Genomic DNA, 16345 nt, shown 5'->3' with positions numbered 1-16345 from the left:
AGCTGTTGGTATGTGTATTTTTCAAGAGAGGGAGGCTAGCTGTTCATCCCTGTTTTCAGTATTTATGCTAAGCTATGCTAACCACATCATAATGTTACCATCCTAGCTGAGCTACTGTATTTCTTTGAGTAAGCAGGCTAGAAATAGTAGTGAGCAGCCAGTCTGGCCCAGTGGTAGCAATAGCTTAGCATGCAGGGTATACTGTCTGTCTTGGACGATAAGAAAAGGCTCTTGTTTTCCACTGTGGGCCAACTAGTGGCTAAATCAGTTTCTGTCTTCAATTCCAGGCAGACATTCCTCAAACTTCTTTAAAAATTCTTAATATTCTGCATCACACTGTACATGTAACAATTCAGCTTGTATTTCTATTTTTCTTTTGGATTAGTATGACAAAATCCCTTTCACCTCTCACAAGACAAGCTGGGAACAAGCTGGGCACTGGTGAGGAGAATGGAACTGTACGCCCAATTTACTTTAAAATTGTACTTACAGAAAGCTCTATGAGACACTTAGTCAGAGGATGAAAAGCACATCTTACTTCACACAAAGATGCCATTCACACAATGAGCCACAGTGGCCTTCATGAGGAACACCAAAAAGACATAGACAGACATGTAAGAGATTGCACATGAGTATGAGTGGAGGACATTTCTCCATCATGCATGGTATGGTGCAATTCCCGGCACAGAGACACGGACATGTGCTTCCACTCCTCGACCTATTGATCCAGGCACTGATGAATAATGAGAATGGCTTGGTTCTCTGTCGATGTGATTACAGAGAGAAGGGGGATAACCTGCCACCGACATTTCACAACATCCATCCAATCATGGCTTCTCTGTGGCCAGCAGAGCATGACTGTTCCCAGTGTTGGTCATGGTACATACAGCATAATATGGAATAGTGTTTGCTGGTGATACCAGATAACTCACCCAGGATATTATATTTGTACTTCCTGTGGTCTCCAACATTTTATAAAGAGTTGTATGTTACCTGTTTGTTGACTATTTAAGGAACACACTTTTCTTGATAAATGCTAATCTGTGTTCAGGGAATAATATTCCACAGAGTCCCTCCTTGTTGACCTGACTGATAGAGCCAGATTCATTAAAGACATTGGGTTACATAATTGACCTACAGAGGGTATTTGATACAGTAAATACCCAATTTCATGCAATATAGTACAGTACAGTGCAGGCAGTTGGGTGTGATACCCATAGAAGTTGGTTTAAATCATGTTTTTGCAGAAAAAAGTATGGTTACCACATTAAAACCCTTAAAATGGCATCAGTTCCTTCTCCCTCATTAAGAACTTCTGAATATATGAATATTTTTTATTTCACAAATCATGCTTGTGGGCCCGCCTCTTAAAATCAGATTTTAATGAGCAAAGAGAAAATTTCAGCAGATGTATGTGAAAACAGCCTTCTAGTGTCAAACTGTGCACATACATCATTCCACACAGTGAAGCTCAGACGATTTATTCTTTGTCATGCCTCAGTGTTATGCATGACACTTCCGAGGGGGAATTTAGAGTATATGCCCTTGACTTTATTTAATTTAATGTGTACTGAACCTTTAATTAACCTGTGTTCTACAACATTGCAAAGTAGTAAATAGTAGTGGAAAGAAAACTAATGAATCACCAATATGAGTCATCATGTCTCATAGTTTTGAATGACAGCATCCAACAAACCAATCAAAGGCAAGGGATGACACTGTGGGAGTTGTGTGCACAATGTTTATACCACATTTTTAGTTTTACGTTTGGAATTTTGAGGTCACTATATAGTACATAAATCTGACACAGTTTGGCAGATTTATAATAGTGACTCGACCCATAATCAGTTCATGGTATCTGGATTATTTGCTGTTGTAAAGCAATTAAAATGTATAAGTGAGTGAAAACTGTTAAAAAGAGAAAACATCAGAAAACACAAAATTAATTGGTTTAACACAGTTATTATCATGGCTACAAGGGAGTACATTTCTTCTTATGTTTCACAGGCACAATGGGTCACTGGCCAATGGGGACAAAGGTCGGAGAAGAAGTCGCCTTGCCCTCTATAAGAGACCTAAAGCCAACGGAGTCAAACCTGATGTTATCCACAATGTTTCAACCCCTCTGGTGTCAAAGGTAAAGAACATCTTATCCAATTAATTGTCACTCTAAATCAGTGCTCAGCGTGTAAGCTGTAAATAACCAAACCAAAAATACTCACAGACACTGCACTACATTCATGGTTACAGAGGATTTTGTTGTAGTCCTCATCATCACCCCAAAACAGCCACATGTCCTGGCAGGTGTGTGTTGTTTTAAACTCAACACCACAAGTTTCAACAGTTTGGAGGAAACTTCTGGGTTCACTCAGCGCTGTTGAACGCTATAAATAACTCAGGGAGTGTATCGTTGACAGAGTAATAAATTACTTATTACATTACTTTTTAGTTACTAGGGATGAGCAGGCAGACAAAGGATCACAGTCTGATATATTATGAGATAGGAATAAACATTGATTGTAGGCTCAGTCATATGAAACACAACAGACCTATACCTTCTATAAGCCTATAATAGCCTATAATGACATGACAAGACAAACATCTTTTACTATGCCTTTTTATTTTAGTCCACAGAACAAGGAATGCATGGACATATGTGATTCAAGAATGTAAATTAAAGTGTGCTTGGAGGACTAGGCTTCATCATTAGGCTACGAAATACAACTTAAATATTTCAGTCACACAGAGACTGAACAAAGAACTTATAGGCCCGGCTACATTAAACACACAGAGCCTATATTAATATGGTCATGTTGGTGTGGATCTTAAAAAAACAATAAACGCTTCACTTCAGTCGGTAACATGGATTGTGACACGTTAAGTGACGCAACTGTAGTAATATATTACTGAAATATTATTAGTAACGCATTATATTACTCTACTACTGCTAAAAGAAATGTATTAGTCACACGTTACGTGACATAAGTGTAGTAATATATTACTGAAATATTATTAGTAATGCATTATATTACCCAGTTACCACTAAAAGTAATACATTACTGTAATGTGTTACCCCCGGCACTGATCATTGAAATGGTTAGACAGTTGATTAAAGCAGTAATACTCCTCACATACTGTAAGCCAAAACACGCTTTTACAAATGGATGATTTTCCATTTGTGTATTGCACCACCCTGAAGATCAAACATTATATGTCTTGTGACTATATGACTTTTGTTGATGATACCTGCAAAACTAATGACATTCCTATCAACCTCAGCTGTCAACCTCACACTAAGCTAAGATGGTGAAAATGCAGCATGTTAACATTGTCACTGTGAGCATACTGACGTGCTGACATTAGCATTTTGCTCAAAGCACTGCTGTGTAACTACTCTGATACATGATGTTTCTCTGCAAGTCTACCCTCCTATTTTAAATATTATAGATATTAGATAATAAGATTTTATGTATAAAGTATATTGTAAATATAATGTATATGTGTTGTGAACTAACCCTTATATATTATAACACAGTACCTTAAAACGAGATGATCTCTCTCCATCATAACAATACCTCAGCTAATAAAATGATATCAATCATTTTGAATTAGAGATGGCATTGTTCCTCCAGAACAGGAAATGTCCTCTGGGTAGATTTTCCTGGAGGCCAGACCTTCAGCTCTCCTTGTTATGTGACCTGGATAATGTCTTTTCCATTGGCAGGCACTCAGCAACAAAAGCCAGCACAGCATCTCCTACACACTGTCGCGGAGCCACTCTGTCATTGTGGAGTACACCCATGACAGCAATACAGACATGTTTCAGGTCAGTGTCCACACACACACACACACACACACACACACACACACACACACACACACACACACACACAAACATGCACGTGCACATGTGCCATGCCAACTCAACATTTTAGCTGTATGACCTACTGCAGAGATAGGACGTTGTCTGAAAAGAGGCAAGTTGACTGCAAAAAGTACCATAAATAGACGAGAGATCTAACTGAAGCTGACTCTGGCTAGTTACACATTCACTGTAAATAAGCTAGTTTAAATGGGATGTCTGATAAGAGACACAGCACAGTTGTTAAACTAAAATATGAGTAGTAATTATCAACAGCAACTGAACTTTGGTGATATCCATCATTTAAATGTGGCCCTCATCATATTGTCATAGTAGATAGTAGTATTATTTTATTGTTTAGTCCCACCCACATCACAAGCCTTTAAAAACATCCTGAAGTAGATGTAATTACACAACCGTGCCACTGTTGCCAACCTAATTTCATTAAGACATCAATGTTTTACCGTAGTGTAGCCGTATGCACTCTTCATCCTGGCAATGTATGTATCAGTAATCTGTGCTTTGCTTCCACGTGCTCATTTGTTCCTCTCAGTGTGAAGCAGGCTTAAGGATGACATCTCTTATGATGCACATTCTTCACATCTCTGCTCATTAATTGAACTGTTTAGTTATATATTTCATTCTTACTAAGATGCTTGAGACTGTAAGTAATGGTTTGACATATTGGGAAATATACTTATACCCTTTCTTGCTGAGAGTTAGATGAAAAGAAAGATGTCAATCTCATGTCTGTATAAAGTAACTTTAGCTGTCAGTTAGCTTAGCTTAGCATAAAGTCTGGAAGCAGAGGTAAACAGCTTGCTGGGCTCTCTCCATAGGTAACAAAATCCAACTACAACAACTACAACAACAAGAATGATGACGCAGTGAAATCCGGCTGTACTGTGACTAAAGAAATTTCCTGATTGTCAAATTGTTTTTCAGAAGGTGCAGTTTTGTTCATGTCTTTAGAAGTGTATGCTGAAGGGAGGGGAAAAAGTGAGCCTCAACCTGAAACAAGCTTTTAACAATGTCAGCTTGTCGAGGACATCGCAGATCAAATCAGGGAGCTTATTAATCATGTAATTAATCATGATAACAGTTCGATATATAGTATATAGTATATATATAGTCTTATATTTACAGCCAGCCCTTTAACATGGCTTAGAATAAAACTGACAGTTGAATTGAGTTTGACACCCCTGCTATAGCCCAGTAGAAAAGGACTGCATAGATATTTTTCAAATATGGCAGCTCAGGGCGACAAAAGAGCTGCTCCTCTACAATAACTGAGATTTTACAGATTCAAAGTCTGCCCAAACATTTTAAACTTCTCTCTGTAATACAAAGTGAGAATTAGCCTCCTCTGAACAATGTTGGCTAGTCTAGGTCTAGAACACCACAGTGGGTGCGGTCACAGTAGTTTTTAATTAGTTTCAACCAAGCTATTGAATGTCCAGTACATGTCCTAATTACATGTACATCCAAACCCTTTCAAGAGGCATCCATCTGTGTTTGTAGGTTAGCCTATTTAGCTACCTCAAGCTAACACGCTTGCCGGTTGTTTTTAGAGAGTATGTGACTCCCACTAAAACCAGAAAAATGTTGTTGTTTTTTTGTTTTTTGTTTTTTTGTTTGAGACCTACCAATTAAATGAGATACCTCATGTTAATCAGGGACTTGAAGAGGTGTTGGCAGGAACATTCTTTCCCACCAACTGTTGCCGTTCCTTCCAGCCTAAGCTACGCTAACCACATCCTGGCTCTTTGATATCAATTATCTAATCTCACGCTTTCCTAAAACTGTGAACTATTCCTTTAATGCGTCTTTTATATTATATTTTTTAGTAAAACTATAATGGAACCTGACAGCCCCATAGCAAAACATAACAGAACCATACAGAACAAAACACAAGTCAGACACACATCTCAGTGAGCGCTCAGGTAATCTGTGAGCAGATTTATCAGACTTCTCGAGAATGCCGAGTCATGACAGAGCAGCGCAGTGAGGGCATCAGGGAGAACAGAGGGAGGGAATGAAGAGGTAGTGAAGGAAAGAAAGCCAGAAGGAGGGAAGACAAAAGACTGAGGAGATAAAATATACAAGAGAGGATGAGTCAGACCTGTCTGCCCTCAGCAGCTCACAGCCTTCTTCCAAGCACCTTCTCTCATCATCAAGGAGATCTATACAAAGCTGTGACTCCAGCACACAGAATCAACAGGGCTCCGCTCCATCATCTAGGTCTGTCTTCCTCCCTCTGTCTGCTGTGTTAAAGGGTCAGTTCACCTACATTACAAACAGGTTCCTCCCTCTCCTCTCGTAGTATCTAATCATGCAGATAGTTTGGGTATACTTTGTTCATGTTTGGTTACGTCAGAGACAGATATTTGTTAGATATGTGACTCTACCCAGCTACAATGGAAGCAAATGAAATTGTTATTGTGCTGCTTATAATATTTCAATATTTCAACTCAAGAGCAGCGTTGCTTCTTCCTTCTTCAGTTCAGTGGAAAGGAAAGGAAAACTACACTTTTTTACATCTGTGCAGCCCTGGCCATTGGTTTTGATAAAATGGTGCAAACCTCGGTGTAAGTGAAAAAATATGATTTCTGTAGTTTGGGTGAACCAGCCTTTTAGTACAAGCATGGTTATACTTGAGTATTGTTCATTGTTTTATGATTTTGATCCCTCTCTCTTGCTTTTCTCAGATTGGCCGGTCCACGGAGAGCATGATCGACTTTGTGGTGACGGACACAGCAGGCAGCAGTCAGGGTGGGGGTGCGGCAGGGGAGGGTGGTGGCGGCGGTCAGTCGGCCCAGAGCACCATCTCCCGCTACGCCTGCCGCATCATGTGTGAACGCAGCGCTCCCTACACCGCCCGCATCTACGCAGCCGGCTTCGACTCTTCCAAGAACATCTTCCTTGGGGTAAGTGCTCTCCTTTGTGGGTGCCAGGATTCTCCTGGTGAACTACACAGGGGCTGGTAACCGTGGCAACCATGATGAGAGCAACAGCAGGGACAGGGCTGTGCCACCCACGGGTGACATCATAGCTGTTAGGATAGGTGACAGTACATGTGACCTGGCCTGAGGAAGCAATAGAAAAGAAGGAGTGGTGTGTGTGTGTGTGTGTGTGTGTGTGTGTGTGTGTGTGTGTGTGTGTGTGTGTGTGTGTGTGTGTGTGTGTGTGTGTGTGTGTGTGTGGTAGGGAGTTGCTGGTGTTGTTAGTCATGTGTGTTATGAAAGTGCTTTAGCTGTTTTGATAGATATGTGTCTGGTTACATAACCAGTCAGAACATACTACATGTCAGCGCTTCATTGATTAATTACGGAGGAGGATCAGGGCCACTGTGAAAAATTTGAGTTCTGTCTCTTTTCTTTTTCAACCAGAATTCGATTAAAGGTTTAAGTCAGAAATCTGATCCTTTTGCTCAGACTTCTGACATTAAAGTCATAAATCTGAGCAAAATGATCATGGGCGGGGGGGTATGTAGTTAATGACTGCATCTTAATATTTTTAAAATGTTTTTGCATGAACTTCATTCTCCTGAGAGGAAAAACTGATTTGGTTGGCCAATCACAGGTCAGACTGGTGACAACAGACAACATTTGGTTAAAATGTTTGTTTGTTTGTTTGTTTGTTTGTTTGTTTGTTTGTTTACAACTCACTTTGGACTAATTTTTAGCATTGTAGTCACACTGCCAGATCTTTGATGAGTACTATATTAACATAACCAGTGGTCAAAGCTGTGAAAAAAAACTCCAATTATAATAAACCATCCTTTAACTTGGTAATTACAATTTGATCATTACTGGTAAGAAGGTAACTACAAATGGAAGACTCTAGTTATGATAAACCAGTTAGAAAGGAGCACACTACATGTCCATACACACAGTACAGTCATGCACCATCAAGCTAACTCAGCAGTCCTGCTAAGGAGTTAGTCTGAACTAACCAGATAGTAGTCATTTCCTTGTGCTGTTAGCAGACTATTTTAAGATGTGAAAGCTTCCGATCCACAGCACATGCTGCCGGGCTGGGGCGGTCTAAAACGTGACATCTACGTACACAAAGCCATACACACCAATAATAGCCTTTCTCATGACAGCATGACTTCATCCCATGCAAGATTCATCAGGACCCCCGACAACTAGGCCAGCAGTCAGAGAGATACCGTCAGCAAGCACTTCTCGACACACACACGCATACACCCCAACTGCTTGTATAACTCCTCCAGCCATCACGACTACATTTACACTGATATATGAAACAAATATTCTCCTTTTATTAAAGAGCAGGCTCTGTGGCTCACCTCTGAACTGTGTGATGGATGCAGTGCAGATAGGACTGACACCATTGATAAATAATACATGATAATGAAAAGTAAGACCTTAAAGTAATAATCCTTAAGATTTTCATTATAACAGAACCTGTTTTTGATAGTGTATTGTGAGCATGTTTTCAGCAATAGCAATTTGAGATATAATATGTAACATTTCTGCGTTATAATGTTTAAAATCCATGACACATTTGTTTGAGATGTGCACATACATTATCCCAAAGTTTTCCGTCAATGTTATACCAGAGAAATCCACAAGTTTACTCAAGGTAACAGTGCGTTTCAGTTGGAGAGTGAAGAAGGAAGTCAGCCAGTGAGACTAGACATACCGTGAGTGAAACTTTAAAACATGACCTCATCCGTAAACGTTTGTGCCTGTGTCACGTAGATAGATTTTCATCAGCAGTGCTGGTTGTTTAATGGTGTGTTCACCACCAGCAGAGAGAATTTCTGCCTTGCACTCCTTGCACAAGTTTGACAGCGGGATCAATATGTGTTTATTTGCCACAAACAGCCAGATGACTATGGCGTGTTTCTGATTTTTCCCCTCTCCTCTCTGTAATAAGAACATTTCCCCTCCAGCTCCAGTCAGAGGTCAACATTACAGAACATAAACAGCCGACAATGGAGGTCTTCCACTGATCACTGCTGCAGTCAGGTTGATAAACAGGAGTGAAGATAAATCTACTTTATAATCCCAAAAGTTACAAATTAATCTCTGGGCTCTCCTCCCGTCAGTTAATGGCTCAGAGCAGAATCTGATGTGACTCTGGGTGTTTGTTCCTCCAGGTCTGGCTCTGCCCTCTTGCCTTGTGTGTCTGGCCAAATAATTCACACTGACTGAATATGATAGCAATATCTACTTGTACTACACATAGAGTGTCTCGCTCCTGTCTTCTACCTCCTCCAGTATGATTTCATGCAGCAGCAGTAGCCACACTGTGTGGTAGTAGCTAGCTGGCAGCCTGCGTTGAGGTGCATTAGTGCCACCTATTGGTATATCACTACAAACCCTATTTGGTTTAAATATTATAATTGTTGTTTTATGAGAGCTTGTAGCCCAAAATCAAATTTGATTGAATACATGTATGCACACATCCTCTGCATCGTTTCATTTAACATTTTAAGGGAAAACATATATTGTGATATATTTGATACCAAATAAACACGTCAATGGACAGCCAAACAAATAGTGCAGGGACAATATCAAAGCTTTGAAATATGTGTTTATTATATCACTAATATTTAGTAAGCCTGCCACCATGTTATTTAGCTAGTACCTGGGGGCAACGCGACATTAATGTTTTATTACCCTGTTAAGTTAACATGGCTAACATGTTAGCAAACATCTGTATAGACATCCAGCAGACACAGAGCTACATAAGCATTCATTTGGAGTTTGGGAATGTCTAATAAGTCAACGTAGTCTAATCTTAAATTTAATATTCACAATCTGGCTCTTAAGCTGCTAAACACTCCACTACAGTACCGTATGTTCACCAGCTAGTCTCTCACTGTGTCTGCCTGCTGTTTGTTGCTGAGCAGCGAGTGTTGTTGTTGTCTACCTGTCTGCTGCTGTTTGAAATTAAGATAATGAGCATGTATTGTGAGATTGAACTTAAAGGCTAAACCATAAAATAGAAACAATGAGCCGAAAGAGGCTTTAAAGCTCTGTAGCTCTCATTCCACAGTCAGACATTCAACTCATTGTCATATACAGCAGTGGTGATGAATGCCAGTGTGCTAATTTCTCTACTGCAGCGCCTCAAAGGCATGTTTACAGAACAACTTCTCCAGACTGCTGTTTTAACTGCCTTGGCCCTTTAAGATCTTTTTTTAAAGATGAAACTACACATGCCAGAAAATTTGCTGTTTCATTCTATGAGAGCTAATTTGTGTTCACAACACATCTTTTCTCTCTCTCAGGGACTGGTTTATTCTTAGGCGTGGGTGCATTTCTGTGCATTAGTCAGTACAGTAGTCATTCTGTACTGAGCTAAATATAGCAGCAGAGAAAAGCAACGGTGGCTGTTTTTCTAGCCAGCCACCTCTGACTTCCACCTCCACTATCATCCCTCTGTGCCTCCCCATCATTCCCCTAACCTTTATGTCTGCCTGCTCTCTGTGTGTGTTTGTGTGTGTGTGTGTGTGTTTGTGTGTGTGTGTGTGTGTGTGTGTGTGTGTGTGTGTGTGTGTGTGTGTGTGTGGGTGGGGGGTCTCTCAGGAGCGAGCTGCCAAATGGAGGACGTCGGATGGCTTGATGGACGGCCTGACCACCAACGGGGTGCTGGTGATGCACCCGGCAGGGGAGTTTGTGTCTGAGCCGGCTCCGGGCGTGTGGCGGGAAATCTCAGTCTGTGGAAACGTCTTTGCCCTGAGGGAGACACGCTCAGCTCAACAGAGGGGCAAACTGGTAAGATGAAGGGGGCTGATGAGAAAATGACACCAATGTTTGCTTTGGGGTCAGAGATGAACTATTATAAAGACAACAATTGAACACTCTCTTAAAGCTGGGGGTGGAAAGATTGTAAAAACCAGCAACAGCGAGCTAAATTTAAAGTATCCAACTGAAAAAAATCCCATCCCGTCTAATCAAGCCTCCCTCCAGAGCCACTCCTCCAAAGCACATGGACACAAACTGCCCGACTACGCAGACACCGACTGCCCTGCAGCTCTTGACAGCCAAAGATGTGTTAGCAGCTAGTTCGATATGTTCAACTAGCTCTCTTAGCATTTTCAGCCTAATACATAAATCAACAACTCTGTTAAGCAAAACAATCGTTAGAAATGTACCTCTGTCTGAAAAGGCACGACACTTACTCCTTACTGCTGTAGCTGTGCGCCTTGTGCAAACTGGGTTAGCTGCTGAACGACAGTGGCTGTGTACTGTGAGCACAGCCCAAGTCCTTATAGTCAAGTCTTGCCACTCGGTAGCCATCTTTTAACGCATGAACAGTTTGTTGACTTTGACCCAAAATAAGGTTTATTTATTGCATTAACGCGATCGCCTCTTCTTCCATGCTTATTAGAAGTCATAACTGTGGTGAATCTGATTGCTTCCGTCAGTGCAACAACGCAGTTGGCTGAAATGTTTCCTGGTTTGACTGCTACGATTGGCTATTGGGGGAGGAGCAGGATATGTGTTATAGGACAACCACATCTGGCGTTACTGACTTCTCTACTAAAAAGACCTTAAGTGATCTGTCTCTTTCTTATAATGCCTCTGGCGCAGTGTATTGTTTTCATCGCTGATCATGGCCAACCACCTCCTGTCTCCTTCACATGCACCTGATATTATCATAATGAACGTCAACTTACTGCTGTCAAGCTACCATGTTAGTTGTGGGAAGTTTTGGCTGCAGTTTCTCTGCCATTTTTGTGTGACTGGCTTGCTAATAGCTTTAGCAGTATACCTGCCTAGCCTTGTGGAAGACTCTAGTCATGTGCTGAGTATAGCAGAGTGCAGGCAGACAGGTAAGTAGTTAGACGGACAGACAGGTAGCCAGGTCTGATCTTTTCATACGGGCCAAACAAAGGGATTGGTTAGGGTTATTGGAGGCCTGCAACGGCCACAGATGGTTATATTATTATTTGTCATTTGATTTATGGATTGCTGCCGGGACGTTTTTTAAAGATTTAAAATAAAACATGCTTCAGAATAACTTACCAACCCTAGCCTAGTCATACGTAGTCGTTACCATTGCAAACAGACAGTGGGTCTGGCAATAATAAACTCTGCAGCTCCTCAATACACAAGAAGAACTTCTGTCTGAGTGACAGCTAGCACTGTCCCCGCTAACATTCATGCAAAGGAAATATGAAATATCATAACAATACCAAAATACAGTGGAGGGGGGCTTTAATACGCACTGTTGCATAACCTGGCTGTCCCATAAATAACTTCCTGTAATATGGAAAACGTTTTAGCTGTCTGAAAAAAGACATCTTGGCAGTATTATTGACCTTTAACTATAGAAGATGGTGGGAGTGTCAAGGTTCCTCACTTCAATTTGATTTATGGTTTACACTGTTTGTTTTTATCAGCACTGACGGCTATGCCATTGTTAGATTTTATCATCTGGATTTGTAAAGATCGTCAGATCATTGTTTTTTTGTCCTGAGAACTGTCATTTACATTTTCACATTATTCTTTGAAAGACAAATACAGGGGTATTTTATATTGATTTGTTATTTTTTGTGTACTTTTAGTTTCTATCATATATGTTACAGCAGTCTGAGCAGGTACCAGGACAAGTTTATTGTCTCTCTTTTCCGGCATTGTACTTTCAATGTTCGTTTGTTTCAATGCAAATATAGACAATATAATATCCATTCAGTCAATCCACAATAGTATGTGTTATGATAAGACCCAATTAGGAATTGAACATGGGAGTCTCCATCACTGAGATTCTGCCCATCCAGACATACAGCAAACACTGAAAACTGAGTTTGTGAATATCTTCATCCTGGAAGGAGTGAGCTAAAAGGCCAAAAGTCAATAAAAAAAAGCTATGTTTTAAGAAATACTCACGTACTGTACATGTGGACAGGGCCGAATTCTAACCATCAGAAGAGACAAATAACTAACATGTCAGTTTAGGATCTGACCTAAAATACCATGATGTATCAGAATGACTGCTGCTTATCATCTTGTCCTCTTCAGTATGTTCATGTAAAGGTAGTTTCACATGTTGTTATGTTTTTTTTTTTTTTTAGTTTTTAGGAATTTCAAACTTTCAACTTAACAAAAAATCATCTGTTTTTAATTACTGTACTACTGTTACACTCCAAAGATAGACATGCTGCTGATAATGATGGTGTTTTGAGGGGAGGCTCTGCTCAGCTGTCTGTGTAGTTGAGCACAGTGCCATCATGTGGTGGTTAGAAGAGGACTGCTGGAAGGTTCCCTTGTACAGAGTGTACCAGTCCAGTGCAGAGTGTTCCCAGTTTAACAGCTCCCACCAGTATATAAATAAATCAGCATTTCCTCTGTCCTGACAGCCCAGTTATGAAAACTGATGTACCCTCTCTTCTCCTCTTTCCCCTGCTACATTTCTATCCTCTGTTCTCCTCTCAAGGTTGAAAATGAGTCAAACACCCTCCAGGACGGTTCTCTGATTGATCTGTGCGGGGCTACCCTGCTGTGGAGGACCCCCGCCGGACTGCGCCACACCCCCACCCTCAAACAGCTGGAGTCCCTTCGCCAGGAGCTGAACGCCGCCCGACCCCAGTGTCCCGTGGGCTTCAACACCCTGGCCTTCCCCAGTCTGGCTCAGCGTGAGATCGTTGACAAGAAGCAGCCCTGGGTCTACGTTAATTGCGGCCACGTACACGGCTACCACAACTGGGGCTACCGCAAGGAAAAGGGTCCTGCCGGCCCTGGGGGCACAGCACCAGCCAGCACCGGGGAGAGGGAGTGCCCCATGTGCCGGCGAGTGGGCCCCTATGTGCCGCTGTGGCTGGGCTGTGAGGGAGGATTGTACCTGGATGCCGGGCCACCCACTCACGCTTTCTGCCCCTGCGGCCATGTATGCTCAGAAAAAACAGTGGTGGGGTGGAGCCAGATCCCATTACCCCACGGCACCCATGCCTTCCACGCTGCCTGCCCCTTCTGTGGTACCTGGTTGACGGGGGAGCAGGGCCACATCAAACTCATCTTCCAAGGCCCCGTCGACTGAAGCTACTCAGAGGAAACTGAAGGTGGAGTGGACAGAGGTGGACCTGCTGAGTAAAGACTGTGACTGTGTGCAAAGACAAAAATCTGGACACACTCAGGTGTGGGATGAAAGGAGGAGTACAAGAAAAGGACTGTTGACATGATGCAATAGTAGATTGCCAAGGCTTCAAATGGAATATGAGGTGTACGGAGAGTATGTAAATAAATTGTGTTGAAATCAACACGTGTAGTGACCTTTTGTTGTACCTGCTGAGGTCTCAGACTCAAGTGCATTTCTGATCATTCGGAGCATGATTCACTCAGATTAAACATTTATTTAATTGTCATTGCACAATACAAGCTTCTAGAATGAAGTTTCTATTTGTAGTTCTCAAACATACCAACACCTTAAAACCCTCACGGACTGACGAATAAATGATAATCAAGACAGAAAAATAAACAACTCATAGTGGAGTGTTGCTGATGAGTTGAGGAGTGTCACAGTCTGAGGAGTGAAGCTGCTCTGTAGTCTGGTGGTACAGCAGCAGATACTTGTGTATCAGTTGTCAGATGGCAGCAGGGTGAACCGACTGTGGCTGGGTGGCTGTTGTCTTTTAGTATCTTTGGGCTCTGTGCAGTCCAGTGTTGTGCAGGAATGCACTTAAAGAAGAGTAAGTCACTAACATGCAGCTTTATATATTATATAAATATAATATATATATAGTAATATGAAGAAATCAATGTGACCTAGTTCATTTAAATCTGCTGGAACTGAACTTTGAGCTAGCTCATGTGAAGCATGAACTCGCAGACCACTGGTGCAGACATCTCACTTCACTGATGTCACTGATGCTCTGTAGATGGTACCAGAGATGTTCTGGTGGTTCTAATCACCCGCTGTAGAGCCTTCCTGTCCTGGGCTGTGTTGTTTCCAGTCAGGATACTTTCTATCACTGCTCTTTAAAAGTTGACCAGAATCTGGCTCCAGAATTTAGCCTGCTTAAATTTCCTTAGGAAGTAGAGCCTTTTCTGTGCATCTTCTTTTTTTTTTTGTGGAGATGTGTGATGACCATGATACGCTCTCTGTGATGTTGATTCCCAGGAATCTGCTCCACCTCAGCTCCACTGATGTAGACAGGGCTGTGTGTCTTTGCCTCCTCCAAAAACATCAACAATCAGCTCCTGGGTTTTGCTGACTTTGGGCAGTACATTGTTGTCTGCACAGGGTCCCACTCACAGAAAAAACAGCTCCATAGTAGTACTAGAGGTCAAGAACTACACTTGCAGCTCTGCATGTCAAACAAGCTGTTGATCCAACTTCCTGTTGGCAGGTGTATTCAAAGCAGACACACTGATGTGCACAGTTGGTACAAGTAGCCTTATGTGCTTGCATGCAGACGGAGAAGCATGTTCCAGTTTGACATCCTGGCTCAGTTTCGACCATTGATTGATAAGCTCACTTATAATTTCCCGTTGGAGTAGTTTAAAAAGAAGTTCCTGACCTGTAGTTCATGCACACCTGAGGGTAAACAAAGGCTCACATGTAGAGAGCACAGATGGATGATTTAATAGTCCATGGCTGTAATGACATTTGTTGTTCCCTGTGGAACACGTGTCATGTTGTCTTTGTCTTAAATGTTAAAATGTCCACACCAGTCTACAATGTGTGACTCAGCAGTTTGACATGAGCATGACATCAGCAACTACTTCTTCTTCTTCATCGTCTTCTTTTCTTCTTATTCTCCTTCTTCTTTGTGCTAATTGGCGGATCACAAACCAACTTGCACCAAGGAGCTCACCACCAACTACTTTAGTTAGGCCCATAATTTATCGGTATATATATATATATATATTGCACATCCTTAACATTAATCATTTTTGATGTAGTTGTTCACGCACATCGTTTTCTTGTCCAGTAACATTTTAGGTACACTCAAGTGGTTAAGATAATCCGTCAAAACGGTTGGCTTGTTTACGGCCCATCCTTGTGTCTTTACCCATCAGACCTTGTCTTAGTAATGAAGCTGTGATCCTTAAAGTCCCTGCGTAACCTAAAAAATTTTAGCATCGTGGCTGCCCCACACATGTTCCCACCAACTGCAGCTTTGCACGTTGCCGGGAGAATGCTAGAGCCCTCCCTACACAGACTACACTGTGGTGAGCTGCAGACTCCACGGAGTGTCTCTGAGCCTTGCTCCCAGTTTGCAGCGCCCCCATTGTGCTAAAAATAACTCAAGGTCACCAAGCAGCCCCATGCCTGCCCACCAAGAGAGAGAGAGAGAGAGAGAGAGAGGAACGATAGGGCAGCTTTGTCATGAGGAGAGCTACACATCACCTATTCAACACCGACAGAAATATTGATCAAACTGGAAACAAGAACCCCACAAGCATATTCCACATGCCGCCCCCTTACACACATCTCTGATTCAACAGTCACTGATTTGTAGGTAAACAATGCATTCTGTCTTGAATGTGAGCAGATATTGTT

The 16345-nt window shown here is 41.7% G+C and overlaps 1 protein-coding gene across 3 annotated transcripts in view; it reads left to right on the top strand.

Annotated features, from left to right (window-relative positions):
* Positions 1-14099, top strand: part of peli3 (pellino E3 ubiquitin protein ligase family member 3) — a 31203-nt gene extending 17104 nt beyond the window's left edge. For all 3 annotated transcript variants that reach the window (XM_084343785.1, XM_084343783.1, XM_084343784.1), the window contains exons 3-7: positions 2008-2137; positions 3725-3826; positions 6571-6789; positions 10426-10614; positions 13280-14099. In XM_084343785.1, the coding sequence (XP_084199911.1) occupies positions 2008-2137; positions 3725-3826; positions 6571-6789; positions 10426-10614; positions 13280-13879 (1240 nt within the window). In that variant the 3' untranslated portion in view covers positions 13880-14099. The remainder of the gene's footprint in view (positions 1-2007; positions 2138-3724; positions 3827-6570; positions 6790-10425; positions 10615-13279) is intronic.
* The last annotated feature ends 2246 nt before the right edge of the window (positions 14100-16345 follow it).

Source organism: Pagrus pagrus, assembly GCF_965226575.1.
Source record: "Pagrus pagrus genome assembly, chromosome: 22".
Lineage (NCBI taxonomy): Eukaryota > Metazoa > Chordata > Actinopteri > Spariformes > Sparidae > Pagrus > Pagrus pagrus.
The sequence above is the reverse complement of the archived record's forward strand: the minus strand, read 5'-3'. Positions and strand labels throughout refer to the sequence as shown.